This window comes from Pipistrellus kuhlii, unplaced genomic scaffold (genome assembly GCF_014108245.1).
Source record: "Pipistrellus kuhlii isolate mPipKuh1 unplaced genomic scaffold, mPipKuh1.p scaffold_m20_p_16, whole genome shotgun sequence".
Taxonomy (NCBI): Eukaryota; Metazoa; Chordata; class Mammalia; order Chiroptera; family Vespertilionidae; genus Pipistrellus; species Pipistrellus kuhlii.
In genome coordinates this window covers 31,299,677-31,314,687 of record NW_023425471.1, presented here as the reverse complement: position 1 = coordinate 31,314,687, position 15,011 = coordinate 31,299,677, and the positions used below count along the sequence as shown (strand labels likewise).

General features: G+C 38.8%; 1 protein-coding gene across 1 annotated transcript; it reads right to left on the bottom strand.

Moving 5' to 3' along the window:
* Positions 1-2,949: 2,949 nt before the first annotated feature.
* TSPAN6 (tetraspanin 6) lies at positions 2,950-10,299 on the bottom strand. Its single transcript, XM_036440016.2, has 8 exons — positions 9,957-10,299; positions 8,824-9,012; positions 8,450-8,524; positions 7,540-7,638; positions 6,821-6,955; positions 6,341-6,424; positions 4,820-4,925; positions 2,950-3,897 (listed from the first exon to the last, which is right to left on the bottom strand). Exons 1-7 carry the CDS (start codon positions 10,041-10,043, stop codon positions 4,857-4,859), a joined length of 738 nt encoding a protein of 245 aa, XP_036295909.1. The 5' UTR covers positions 10,044-10,299; the 3' UTR covers positions 2,950-3,897; positions 4,820-4,856.
* Positions 10,300-15,011: the final 4,712 nt, after the last annotated feature.

Sequence of the window (15,011 nt, the reverse complement as noted above, 5' to 3'; positions counted from 1 at the left end):
CCCTAATTCCTTTAAAGCTTCTGCCCTAGCTATGGAGTTCAGAGGAAGTGAGTCCTAGTAAGTTCGTGCATGGGCCATTTAAGAGGGTCTGGGACTCCAGTAGCCTGCAAGTCACTCAGCCACAATCCCTGCTGGATTTTATAGCCCAAAGATATGGGGAGTTTTCTTACTAGCACTGGAACCCTGGGCTGGGAGGCTGGGTGTGGGGCTGGCACCACTTGTTCCTCAGGGGAGACTTTCACAGCCAAGATATAGCCTCCAACTTTAAATCATCACACGTGGGTGTGGGACCAGCCAGTTCTGCATCTCCACCTTGATTTTCCACCTCTCCTACAAGTCTCAATGTGCTTTCTTCTTTAATTCCCTAGTTGCAGGATTTCCATTCAGCATGATTTCAGATGGTTCTAAATGATGGTTATTCTGTAGTTTAGTTGTACTTTTGATATGATTGTGGGAGGAGGCAAGTACTGTGTTTATCTACACCACGATCTTGACCAGAATCCTGAGAAAAACTTTTAATTTAAAAAAAATGACTTAACAAAGACTTCAGTCCTGGCTGGTTTGGGTCAGTGGATAGAGTGTCAGCCTGCGGACTGAAGGGTCCTGGGTTCAATTCTGGTCAAGGGCACATGCCCTGGTTGTGGGCTCGATACCCAGTAGGGGGCGCACAGGAGGCAGCCGATCCATGATTCTCTCATCATGGATGTTTCTATATCTCTCTCCCTCTCCTTTCCTCTCTGACATCAATAAAAATACATTAAAAAAAAACTTTAAAGGGTTTTTCTAGGCTATCCTAGTGAAAAATACCTATTAGAAAATTGCTGATTATCCTTTATTTTCTTCTTTAGCTTCATTAGTTCTGTCAATTGATGGTCCTTGGCACTAATTCAATACCAATAGGAATCCCCAAATTAGATTGCAGTGAAGGAGGAAACTTTATTCAATGCAAATAGCTCAATTGTGATACAGCACAACTGTCAGTACAGCACAGCTTTGGAACAGCGCAATGGTGTTGCACTCATTTATGAAGCAGCACAGCTGTGGAATAACTTGACTGTGAGGCGGCCCTGAGACAAGGCAGCTCTGGGATAAGGTGGCTTTTGACTGAGGCTCCTCTCCAGCTAGACAGATCTGCTCTGCTCTGCCTGCTCTATTCCATCAAGCTTTGTGCTGGTCTGCTCCATTCTGCCCTGTGTAAGTCTGGTCCTCTCTGCTTTAGTGTAATGAACCCAGAACCCTCAGTCTGCAGGCTGACACTCTATCCACTGACCCAAACCAGCCAATGCTTCAACTTCCATTGGGGAAATGCGGTCTTCAGTCTTTGGTGGACAGGAAAAGTGTGCCCTAAGTCAGAGTGGAGCTGGCATATAGACAGAAGACCCTGTCCCTGGTCCCTCATTGATCTGTCCCCATGCAAATGAAGACTTCAAATCCTTGCAATTTGATGTAGAAGACACTGTTCTGATTGATAATAGAGCCACTCTGATTGGTCGATAAAGATGTTAATGGGAATATAGCTGTGCAACTCTGACTGGAGTTGAAATAAAATTCTGAAAACTCTTTTATAAGGGTTGGCGTGTATGTCAGTGTGAGAGGCAGGCAGTTCAATGTAAGCTTCTCCCTGAATTACGGTTTGTGTATTTGTGTGAGGCCTATTTAGAAACAGCTTCTAGGCTTTGCTTTTAAATTTGACCCCAACTACAGGCTCTTATCAGAAAGGATCTTCTTTCTCAGTGTCCACAGTTCCAATAGCAAAAAAAAAAAACCAAACAAACAAAAACTAATTTACTGCATTTGGAGAGTAACTAGTTTTCAAATGTTTTATCACCTTACCTCTGTCAAATGTTTTAATGGACAATATCCTCTTCCTGTCGTAACTCAAAGCATTTTAAAACATGTACTTGAAAGTTATTAATCTTATTTAGTAGTTTTTGTCCACTTTATAACTGTGATTGACTCCCCCACCACTATCAAATTCAAGGACTGTGTGGATGTGTGGCAGTTAGCTAGGTTCTACTAATAGATGTACAAAGAAACCTAAAACCAAAGAATGACTTCTTCCATTTACACTTGCTTTAATAATTTATTACCCTGAAGGTACTGGTTAATGCTCTATATTTAACTTTTTTCTTTATTGACAGTATTACAGATGCCCTCATCCCTCCCACACTTTGCCTCCCCCTTCATCTGGCCCCTGCCCCACCCCAGGCGTTCCCCACACTGTCTGTGTCCATGGGTTATGCACATATGTTCTTTGGTTAATCTCTTCCCATCTCCTCCATCTTCCTCCCCACTAAGATATGCCACTATGTCCCCTGCATCCATACCTGGACATATTTTGTTTGTCAGTTTATTTTGTTCATTAGATTACACATATAAGTTAGATCATGTGATATTTGTCTTTCTCTAACTGGTTTATTTGGCTTAGCATAGTAAGAATCTTGAAACACTAATCAGAAAGAATATATGCACTCCTATAGTAATAGCAGAATTATTTACAATAGCTAACATCTGGAAATAGCCCATGTTCATCAATAGATGAGTGGATAAAAAAAGCTGTGGTACATTTACACAGTGGAATACTATGCAGCTATAAAAAAGAGCATGGATGGATCTGGAGATTATTATGCTAAGCAAAATATCCAACCTCTTAATGCAAACTATATAATTTAAAAAGTATGATCTCTGGGAAAATGCTAAAAATTTGCTATTTCTTAATAAGGAAAGTAATCTTTTCACATGGAATAAGTTTCTGTAAACAGAGACATTAATGTTTTACATGCAGTTTTATTATTTTTATTAAATTTATTGGGTGACATTGGTTAATAAGATTATATAGGTTTCAAGTGACTAAGCAAAATAAGTCAGACAGAACAAGTTAAGAACCATATGATCTCACTCATATGTGGGATATAAAACTGAAAGCAACAAATGAAAAAACAACAACAACAAAAACTCATAGTCAATAGCTGTTCTACATTTCATATCTAAAACTGTACTACAAATAGAAATATGGTGCTTAGCTCTCTCAGTAGAAAATAACCATTCAGTAGTTTCTAAAAGTGAATTTAAACATGATTTTAGAGGAAAACAATATTTCTTGTGTAAAAGTCACATTTATGAAAGGCACAAATCAAAACTATTAAAGTTGTTCACAATATTGATAATTAAGTCATATCAATCTTTTAAGGAAATACCAGCTAAAGCTAATGAAGATGAGTTTTTGCTTTAAATTTCTCAGGAAAACACACTAAGTCTGGCACAATTAATTAGAACCTTTCAAGGGATGAAGGAAATGTAATACTTTAACTCAGAGGCAAAGAAATGTAATGTGACATTTCTGATGTGTCACAGAAATGGTAGTGCCCTTTAGTTTTGGGTACCTTAGGTCAGAGACAGTTACCACCATCTGGCAACTCTGATGGGTGCCATCCAACTCCTGGCTGGAATTAACTTCACAATGCAACACTGCCTATCAGAACAGAGAGAGACTAATCAAAACATTTTAACTACTTGATACAAATTATGCAATCAAATCACATAACCTTGGCCAGGAAGGGGCCAGTTCAAAGGGGTCAAATTCCCATTTTATAACAGTATATCAAAATAGAAAATCTACAGTGACTTTCAAAAGCCCTACATTAAAAAAACAATAATCAAGAGGAACAAGCAAACATTGTTTCATTTACAATTTACTAGCTCTTCCAGTGTTTCAGATAAGAAAGTTTCAATGATATTACGATACATGATGAATGGGACAAAAGGTGGACTTATACAATATTGAACAAATGTCTAGATTGAATCAGACTATTGGTGTAGCTTTTCGGTCAATGTGTAACATGGGGCAGTTTTCCAAACCAGGCAATCTAGTAGCTCACAGAGGGTAATGTAAATATCCTAAAATAAAAGAAAAAAAATTATTTGTAACCCAAATACCAATATCTGTATTCACTTGCACACATTCTAATCCACTCTTCAAATGAAGACCTTCATGTGTTCCCACTATACCCTAATAACTTTTCAAAGTGCTCGAGTAACAGCACTAAAGCACCGCCTCTGCCATTATGGAGTCTATGGACTTATTTTATACCATATATACACCTATTTTTTATAGTTTTTTAATAAACTATTTTTTCAAAGAAAAAATGTGAAGGGTGCTCTAGGGATTAAGTCAGCTGGCAACAACAGTCCTTACATTTTACCATTCAAATACTGAAGTTACTAAAATACACATTTCCCCCAAATCTAGTTCCTGGTTAGTCCAGATGAGTTTATGTCTCTAATATTAAGTCCACCAGATGACTGTGATCATTAGAACTAGGCCAAAGCCTCGGGGAAATGCCACTATTGGTCAAGAGCAGAGTGTACTTCCCAGGAAACCTCATTTCTCTTCACCAGGGTTGAGGGCCATATAAGGCCTGCAAAATAATTTGGTCTGACCCTGCCAAGGCAACCACAAGCAGGACTCAAAATTTAATAAATCTAGGACCTTTTTTCATAGCAACATAAATTTATATTGTGAATTATATTAAGTGAATGATGTTATAAATATACAAATGGCCCTTGGCAGAAACAAGGTTTCCCATCCCTGCTCTTCACTGTAGGTTCAAATTTGTTAGAAAGGGGACCATCATTGAGGATCTGTAGGCTGGACATGTGTAGGTAAGCCAAAAGAAGCCCTTCTATCCTTTTTGGTCATGCCTTGAATTTAGAGACCTGAGCTGTACCAGTAAGATTTGAAGGCATTACTGGACAATACCTTTCTGGCAAACTTACTCCTTCTGTCACATGCACAGGCTGAGGGCCAAAATGAACGTACCTTAAAGTTGGAGAGGAGTAAGCATATGTAATGTTGGTTACACTATCTCATACTGGTTGTTTGTTATAGCGCGAGAGAGGCAGTAGGCGAGAAAGATTCCGATCAGCTGGAAATAAAATACAAGCAAAATTAAACATACACACCAAAGAGCTTACAGACCTCAGGGTGTAGGTAGAGTCTCCTAATACTTCTGATTCACTAATGATTTCCTTCCTGAAGTTTTTCTAGATAGTTATGTTTGATACTTACTCAGCATCCAGGTCACATTCAGAGAATATAAGCGAAGTTCTACTACTACTGTGACCTGGGATTTCACAACTGCAACTCACAAAAATCACCCAAGGAAAATTCTAAATGTCAAACTTAGGGGAAATGTTTCTTCCTCTTCCTCTGTTATCAAAACAAAAAGGGTATGGCTTAGAATAAGAATCTCATCCAGTAAAATTTCCATCTGTGAGGACAGAGATTTTCCTGGAGGATCTAGAGCGGTGTTGCAGTGCTGGCAATGTTGTGTAATACCAATACCGCCCCTGTCCAATACAATCACCACTGACCATCTATGGCTTTTCAACATTTCAAATAGAGGTAGAGTAACTGAAGAAACAAATTTAAATTTTATTCAATAAATAGAACCTTTAAAATGTAGCTAGTGGAAATTTTATTAGACAAAGCAGATTCAGATATAGCTATGCCTACTACTTTAGAAAGATATTATGATTAGACTTCATCAATTACATAGGTCAAAATGCTTTTAGTCTTATCTCCACAATGTTTAATAGGAAAAACATCCCCTAAATAATTTGTTTAGAGCCACAATATAGACTTTTCATGCTACAGTGAGACATAGCAAAACTCCAGAAATAGAACTTGAATCCACAGCATAGTACCCACCCAAAATAATAGGCACATATTGGATGTGGGTTTGTATGATCTAAATTTTAATTGTCTGGGACTTACATGCAACTCATCAGGGAGTTACAGCTCAGGGGGGAAAAAAGATTCTAATAATATTTTAACTGACTGCAGAACAAAGCAAGGTTCCGGTCTATCTCATATTTTGTTTAATGAACTGAGATGCTGGAAAGTTGCCATAACTGAGAGGTCACCAGGTCTTTCTACAGTTAACTGTTTTCCAAAGATACACACTGCTAGTTAATTTTAAGCCTTGCTTCCTGTAGTTTCAAGGCATGACTGGCCATGTAAAAAGAACAGGTAAATGATAATAAATACAAGAAATTCGCACTTACGGAAAAACGTAAGAGCTAAGACATCAAAAAAATTGGAATGAAAAAGGCAAAACATTCCCTTCCAAATAAGCTAAATAAAAACCCAATCACAAACGATTTACTACATTTGTTTCATATACTGTGATGAGCAACAGAGTTTTGTGAAAATGTAACTTCTCTGAAAATGCCCACACTATCCAGGGCCCTGAAGCGAAAAGTTGAAGCCTTCAAAGTGAAAATCTTCTGGATGACAGCTATCAGAGTAATGAAACAGTTCCTAAATACATGGATTTACCTGGAAGCAAGCAACTCCAAAAGAAATTCCAGCAACAACTCCCATTTCTGATTCTATAATGGTCATCACCTTTATAAAACAACCCTAATGGGAGAGAAAAAAAAACTATTAAGTCAGCACCAACAATAATATTTTGATCATACATCTTGGCAAAAAGATGAGCTTTGGATATCCTAACCTTTGCCATTTTATTCAAGTTTAATCGTTTATGTAACAAATACTGTCTCCTTTCAAGCACGGTGTTTTTGGTAGAACTTTGAGGAACAGAAGTTCCACTTTTTGGATTATACATTTAAAAGTGTTTCTTGCTAGTTGTATGAACTCAAGTCACACATTTTCTGCGTTTCCATTTCCTCATTTGTTCAATGAGAATAATACATGCTCTATTTCAGATTATGTGTATTGTGATTAAAAACTAAAAAGTGAAGCAACTCTGTATTCAGTTAGTATCTTCAAAAAAGTTTTTAAAAGGCTCCTTACTTCATTGTTTACTTTATCGGCATCCCTCTGAGGAGAACAATCTTCAACTTTACAGCAGCTCTTGGGAAATCCTTTTTCTATGTAATAATTAGTAACATTCCAATCTCTAAAGTTTGTGGCACCGCAACAATGTAACTGAAAAATCCCAACAAAATCATGATACTTCACATTACAACTTTGTAGTCAAACATTTAACTTATTATCTTAGATTATAATTTGTGTTCTAAACTCTGGGACGGGGGCAGGTGCAGGGTGGAGGAGGATTAACTGGGAAAATGGGGGACATTGGTAATACTAACAACAATAAAATTTTTTAAAAACAACATTTATTATATGTAATGATTTTTGGGTGTGGCTATTCTTAATTGGCATTATAATTCAAAAGATGGAACACTTGTTTCAAACACCAAATGTTTCTAACATTTTTGGACTGGCCTTACTTTCCTGTTATTGTCGGTGCTAACAGGACTTGGGCCATCATGCCAGTGGGTACTGAAGTGTTACACATGTAAGGAGAATGATTAGGAGAAAATGGAGGTATGTCCCTTAGTACTGTCACACTCTTCTTTTCAGAGACATATCTTCAATCTCTACTGATCTAAGATTATGAGAGCATAGGACAAGTGGACAACACCTAGTAACTAGGACCTTCATCCTCTTCTCTCAGGGGATAGGGAACGTGTTCCCCTCTTGAGAAGCCACCTCCAATTGTCACTTACCGTACTTTGAATTTTGTCTACTGCATTGCTTCTATAATCTCCCGTAGCATTATACTGCTTTAAAGCTTTCTCATAATTCTTCTTAAAGCTGTTTTTAATCTATAGCAAAGAAACACAAGGCCAATAAACAAAGTCAAATAAGAAATTCCTACGTCTGACAGCAGCAATACGCATGATAATTAACTTCTATGGACCAATCCTGTCCTCCAAGGGATATAGATTAGCTGAGGGGATTACTAAGCAAAACATTACAATAAAAGATGATAACCACTACAAGTTCAAAGTGCTATGGGAACATGTATTTATTCAAGTGGCAGCTCTGTACTGCTGTATTCCCCTGACCTTAATCTTTACCTAGTTTTAATAGTATAAATTTGATGCCTATGGAATGTTTAAGTTACTTTACTTTGGGAGGCTGCACCACAACATTGTAAAAAACACTCTCATTGATGAGCCTTCACTACTAACTGAATCATTTCGTAACCCCGGGCCTAACTGAGTGGAATGCTGATTCCTAATTCCATATTAAGGTTTTCATGATGTGCCTTAAGTATTTCCAGTCTTTTCTGTATAGCATAAATGGAGATGGTATTAATTTTGTGCTTTAAATAGTTTCCTATCTAAGTACCATCTCCACTTTAATAGGTACTTATACAGAGAAAAATTACTAGAAATATATGTAATTATGGGTACCTTTAATTTTCTTCTGGTGATTGTTAGTCTTCAACATTTTCTAAATTTTCTTTCATATTAAAAGTGTACTAGAATTTTTACAAGAAAGCCATTATTGTTGGCTATGGGTTGCAAAAATATGGCTTTAAAACACAACTGTAAGTGATTTTTAAACTAAAGTTGTCTTTAACTCTGTGACTTAAATGAATCCATTTTTATCTCCCAAACTCTGGCTTACCTCATGTCTGAAAACAAATCCAACAATGGCAGCGACCAGTTCAACCAAAAAAATGAGAGTCAGAAACATAGCATACTGTAGGATAAAAAAAAAAAAAAAGTCTAAGTCAGCATAAATTAGATTAATACATCACAGCTGCAAAGGGAATCAAGGAAAAAAATGGTCTGTTCAATCAGCGTGTTTTTTTATTGAAAAGAACAGGGAAAGCACAACCAAAGTGGTAACTGACAGCTGAACTATTACTTGGTAACTTTTTATAACGAACAAGAGAAATCTTAAAAGGCCATTGCCAGTTCCAAAAAGCAAAGCCTACGAACATACATGTAAGACTTTGCAGAAACCAAGAATCACTTCTAAGGAAAATGAGGACTCACCAGTTTTAGCATCCACGCAGAAGCTCGGCAGGTAGCAAAACAGCCAAAGGTGCCCAAAAGAATGATGACAGTGCCAGTGCCGATAAGCACAAAGGGGACATTGGTGGCCTTCTCATTTAAAAGGGAGAAGTAATTCTCCAGGCTCACCTTGCCCCAAATGCCAACAGCAAGAAGGATAACACCAGTGATCTATGTGGGAAATCAGAGAACAGAAAGTTATACACTGATTTGAACAGACTTACAGTGATACATGTATATTCAAACCACAAACCACTAGGTATTTAAGAAACAATAGGTCTAACAATGATTTAGCAGTCCTTGGCCACAGAGCTGTGGCTGGGATGTGGTAGACAAGGAGGGGGAGGGGTCTAAAGTGGGGTAAAAAGGGGATCTGCTCAAAAGGACAGGCCTTTATAAATCCACAGCTAGATCATTTAGGTAGCCCAGGTGGCCAGGGTGAAGCTAGAGAAGGCCTCTTAATAAAATCCTCAAACTTCATCTGATTTTTTTGTGTAAGCACAAACCCAAGGTATACTTGCCCTAAGGATCAAAAGTTTCTTAACTGTCTTGCTCCTGCTTAATGAAACCTTCCTGGAGGGGCGGCGGGGTATTTTTATGAATTCCTGAAACTTCCCCTTCCCCCAACATCAGAGATGAGTACAAAGGGACGGTACACAAAAGCAAGTCCAAGGATAGACTGGCGGGAACGGGGCCATTACCACACTTACCTGTGAAATACTCCCCTCTGATGAAGCAGTGAAAAGAAAGAGACTATTATGCAAGCAAAAGCCCTCGGAGCGGCCGGCCCAACCCCGCTTCTCTCGAGGTCCGGGGCCACCCTTTGCGTACCCTGAAGGGTCAACTCCCTTCCGCGCCCTCCACCCCCATCCCACCCGCCTCGAATTCGAAAGCCAGGCACGTCTGGGCTCCAGACTTGAGCCTACAGGCCGGGGCGGGGTGCGCGAGCTCAAGCCCCAGCAACTCGTCGCCAGCACCCGGGGCCCCCGTTACCTCCGCCCCAGCCTCCCGCCTCTGCTCCCGGGAACCCCGAATCCGAGCTCCCTCCGCTCAGGATCACACCCGCCGCCCAAGCCCAGGGTCCCCTCCCGTCCCCGGGCGCCCCTGCCTCTCACCCAGAATATGAACGTGTAGATCAGGAGGACGCTCTTGAGACAAGTGATGACGGGTTTGGTCTGCAGCCTCCGGGAAGGGGACGCCATGACGAGCTCGGACCCTGCCCGCCGATCTGCGGGGCAGAGCGGAGAGAGCGAGAAGCGGCGCCCGAATCTCCCCGGAAACTGCCGAACACTTACGAGCGTAGCGTCCCCCGCTGAGAAGAGCCGGAAACACTGTTCGCTTTTCCAGAGGGTGAAGTCCTGAAGGTTGCCGACAATTTCCGAGCGCCCCCTGCCGAAGGTTACTGAAAACTATATACAAAGGTTCTAGTGCTGGGAATTTCTTAGATCTTTCCATGGACCTGGCTTCCTTTGTCACCAAAAATCTTTCTCCCTCCCCCCGTTGCCCCCTCCCCCCGGCCTGCCTTCACCATCCTTATAACTTCATGTTTCTATCATCATCAGCGCCCGCGCTGAGATTCGGCCCCGTCGGCCCTTAGTGCCCTAGAAGGAAGGAAAGGAATAAAAAGTTAAAAGTGACCTAAGACCATTTTCATTACGTGGCAAAATACCCACAAGAAATGTATTTCTAAGGAGAAAGCGGGCTGCGAAGCGATACATATACGGTCACACGTTTTGAGGCAAAAACTGAAGGGGAAAAGTGCGATTTACTTGAGTGGAGGGATTAGGCAGCTTTGTTTCTCACTTGTTTTGTGCTTTTCAGTTTTTGAGCATTGTTCTATGTGGTGGGGAGAGCATAAAAATGAAAGGATTGTGGGAAATAATCACTTGTTGAAAGAATTCGAAGCTAGGTATGACAGATTGACAGTACATTTTAGAATGTCCTCTTCTCACCCTAGGTAATTGGAAAGTTGAGGGGAATGTGTTTAAAAGTAATTAATACTGAAGCTTAAGTTCAGCCATTAGGGAAAACTTTTGAAAAGGGAAGGGGCTACAGAGAATGCCAGGTAAATGTGATCCCCTTTTAAATGTTAAAACTGAAAGGCACTCTATATTTCAACCCCTGGGTTTTCAGATTAAGAACCAGCTGATCATAAAGAGGCTGAAATTTAAGGTCACACAGCTAATAGCAAAACCAAAATTTACTGTGCTAGTATTCTTTTTCATTTTAAATCATATGTGTAAGGTAGCTCCATGTCCCCATGTTACGTATGTGAACAGGTGGGTCTATATTGTTACAACACGGAGCATGAAGTAAGGTCTGTGGGTTCCTCAACTGAAGTGTAAGCTCTTTGAAGGCAGAGGCTGATAGTCTGGTGAGCAGGTGTTATTTCTAGAGGACCATAGTTGCCTAGCCAACCCATTACATCACTGACACAAGCTTAACATCATAAATGGGCATTTAGTAGTATTGCTATGGCAAAAAGTGAAAGAGAGATGAATGCACAAACCTTTTTACTTGAAGCCTTGTTTTAAACATACACCACAAAAACAGAAAACAGGAAAGTTCCATTGATTTGGTCACACAGAGCTTCCCTGTGCTTCAAATATTGACCTAGGACCAGGTTCTTTTAGTATCATGCCAGATGGCCGAGGCCCAAGAGAGCAACTATTGGAGAATGATTTACTGTACTGACAAGCTTTACACTAGAATTTTATCCTAAAATTACAAAAGCCTAACACATGAATACATGTAGAGAATGGAAAATGATACACCTATAATCCTATTAGCACTGAGTCAAGGTCGCCAGGAAATATAGCATATATCAACTTTTCAAGTACCACATATGCCATAGTTAGGAAATAAGGTGTAAGGGGGACTCTAGGTGTATATAAAGATTTCTTCTGAGGCTAGATAATACTACTTTAATAAGTAGGAGGTTTTAAAGCACTTCCTACTTATTAAAACCTATTAAACAAGTATCAAGGGAAGTCCTGTTAATTCCTTGTCATCTTAAAGGGAAGTTTCCCCTGAAATTTAGGTTTGTACAGTGTCCTGGAAGAAATTTTTGTTGTGAGCCCCAGAGCAAAGAAATATTTTTGTAGCTGAAGAAAAAACAAACTAGTCAAAGCAAAAGCCACATCTTATTTCCAAAAATGTGTTGATTTTTCTCCTCTCCCTTCCTCTGACACTCACAACGCTGCTTTGTTTGAATAGCAGTCAGTGCCAAATTATACCAGAGGCTGACATGGAATTTAATGTTCTTGTGGTCACAACACCTTGCCCCTCTCTCTCCCACCCTGCTACACCCCATCCCCACCATGCCACCAAACTCAGCTCACTTTAGTTCAAATGTAGGTATGGGTTTGAGTCCAAACCCAGATAAAAGAGGAATCTAATCACATCTAAGGCAATATAAGAAGTAATTCTCGAGTTTAGAAGATAAATTTATTCTTTAAAGTATTAATAATGAAGACTGTAACATTGACCACTGGCTATGTGCCAACCACAGTTGCTAAGCACTCAACACGTGTCACAACATGTATACATCATAAAAGCCATTATTGTGATGTCAGACTATTACTGGCAGCAATTTACAGGTGAACAGGTTCAGAGAGGCTCAGTACCTTGCTTAGAACTAAGCCCTGCCAACTTCTATTTCCATCAGAAACAGGACTCACTCTGTAATAAGACATGGCTGCCATTGTACAAACAGCTGTCTTGGCTGGGAATAACCCTATCAAAGACTGCTCTACTCAGACATTTAGCCAAGAACAAGGGCTCTTTGGAGTCCTTGAAATATAAGAACTTCAATCATTTCCCTAATTTTGCCTTGTATTTGGTGTTTTTTATTGAGTTTTATTTTTGCCTTCACTCCAGTAGCCCAAACACCTAAAAAGTTACCCTTCTGTTTCCAGTGTGGCGTGTAGAGAGTTCAGTACTTTTTCTGGTTCAATCTCTTAGTTTCTCCCTCTTTCTGATTAAAAAAAGACATGTTTGGTACTGAAAATGTGGGAAACAAGGAGAATATTTCCTTAACTATTGTTGCTGTTTGTTTTACATTAAATATTTATTAAGAATTTTTGTATCTTCCTTATTAACTTCCTACAAACTTGAGGATTAGTTTTACTTGTTTTTCTTTGGCATTTAAACTATGCTTCCCCCAGCAAACATTATAACAACTTATTTACTACTGCTTTTCCAATGTTAAATAGACACATTAAAATTATCTCCCCAATAAACAAGACATTCCTATTCCCTTTCCACCCTCCAACCTTACTCAAAATTTCTGGCCCCTACTTAAGTACCTAAGGCTAAACTCAACCCCAACTGAGAGAGATCATCCTTCCTCCACCCACAATACAAATCCCCATTCCCCCACCACTGCACATCCTACTTCCCACCTTTCCTCACTCCCAACCCCATCCCATCTTCCTTCACCTCCCATCTCCCACTACCCCTACACCTCCTCTCACCCCTTCATCAGCCCACACACATACCTCTCTCTAACATCAGTACCCAGTCTGACCACTCACATTAACTCAAACACTTAGCTACTGCAATACCTGGTACTTTTCTTCTCTACTTACCTATTATATGCCCTGCTGCCTACATGCTCGGAAACTACTTGAAGAGCCAATGTGGCAGGCTTGCGCGCCCCCTTTTATACTCTCCCCAACACCCTAGGTCACAATGCTCAATTGATGACCTCATTTGGTGGGCAGCCAATCCCTGTTGAGCTCACTGGTCAGAGCTGGTCTGTGAGGTTAATCCCTTAGTATTGACTCAAGATTTGGTTAATTAAATTAAATTTAAAAAATTAAATGTCTAAGCCATCCCAGTATTACACTGTCACAAAACAGAAAAATTAAGTTGAACTTCTGCATAATGTCTTGGAAACTACACTCTTAGAATCCAGTAAAAAGAATACATCTTATCTCTTATTTACATAATGAGCTTTATCATTTTTATTTTCTAATACCTTTTCTAGAATCCCTTCAATTACCTTTGTCTAAGTGCCTATCATAACATTTTAAAGCACCTCCTATTTATTAAAACCTCATTTTACATTACTTCCACCAGATAAATATCATTTAAACACATAATTCAAACATCATCATTTAAATAAATAATTCATATGTACAGTTTTAAAAATTAGTTTCCTAAATAGGAATATCTTTTATTTCTATTGTCTCTTACATAGTCTCATTATTTCTTCTCTGAAATTCTTTTTTGTGTCTAGTTTTCATTCATTGTTTTTACATTCACTCCTTTCAGATTCTCCATGAACCCTTTCTTCCTTTTTTAGTCATGATCTTACCTTCTTCAAAAAAGCTCATAATATACAACTTGGGACACATAGAAATGAGAAATACCTTTAAATAGTATTGAAATTCACAATTCGGGTTAATTTTCATTAGTTCTTTTTCTAAGAAAGTTGTTTCTAGTCTAGCCTATTAAGCTTTGCTGAAATCTCAACTGGGCAAGTCAGTTACTAAATCTAATTTTTCTTAAGACAATTCCTTGCCTGGCTGGTGTGGCTGAGTGTCAACCTACAAACCAAGAGGTCATGGCTCTATTCCGAGTCTGTGCACATGCCTGAGTTGCAATCTTGATCCTCAGTGGGGCTGTGTATGACGCAGCTGATCAATGATTCTCTCTCATCATTAATGTTTTTATGTCTCTCTCCCTCTCCTTTCTTCTCTAAAATCAATACAAAATTATTTTTTTAAAAACAGTATCATTAATTCTGAGAGGCTTCATATTAAAATTTTGAAATTGAGAATGATACTGAACTTTAAGAACTTTGAAAAATTTATTATATTTTTCAGTGTTATTTTCTTTGTCTTATCTTCCCAACCAAATCATATGGACAGATGTTTAATTTAACTTTATATCCTTAAAGTCTCTAACAGTATTATTCACACAGAGTAGGTGCTGAAGAAATGTTGTGTGTGTGTGTGTGTGTGTGTGTTTGTTTTTTAATTAACCCTGCCTGTTTTGGGTAAGCTCTTTATATATATATATATATATATATATATATATATATATATATATTTATATTTATATTTATATTTATATTTATATTTATATATATAATTTTTTTTTGCTTCACAGAATGCTGTCTCTCTTCTCTCATTTATCCCCTTACTCTGTTCTCCCTATGATTT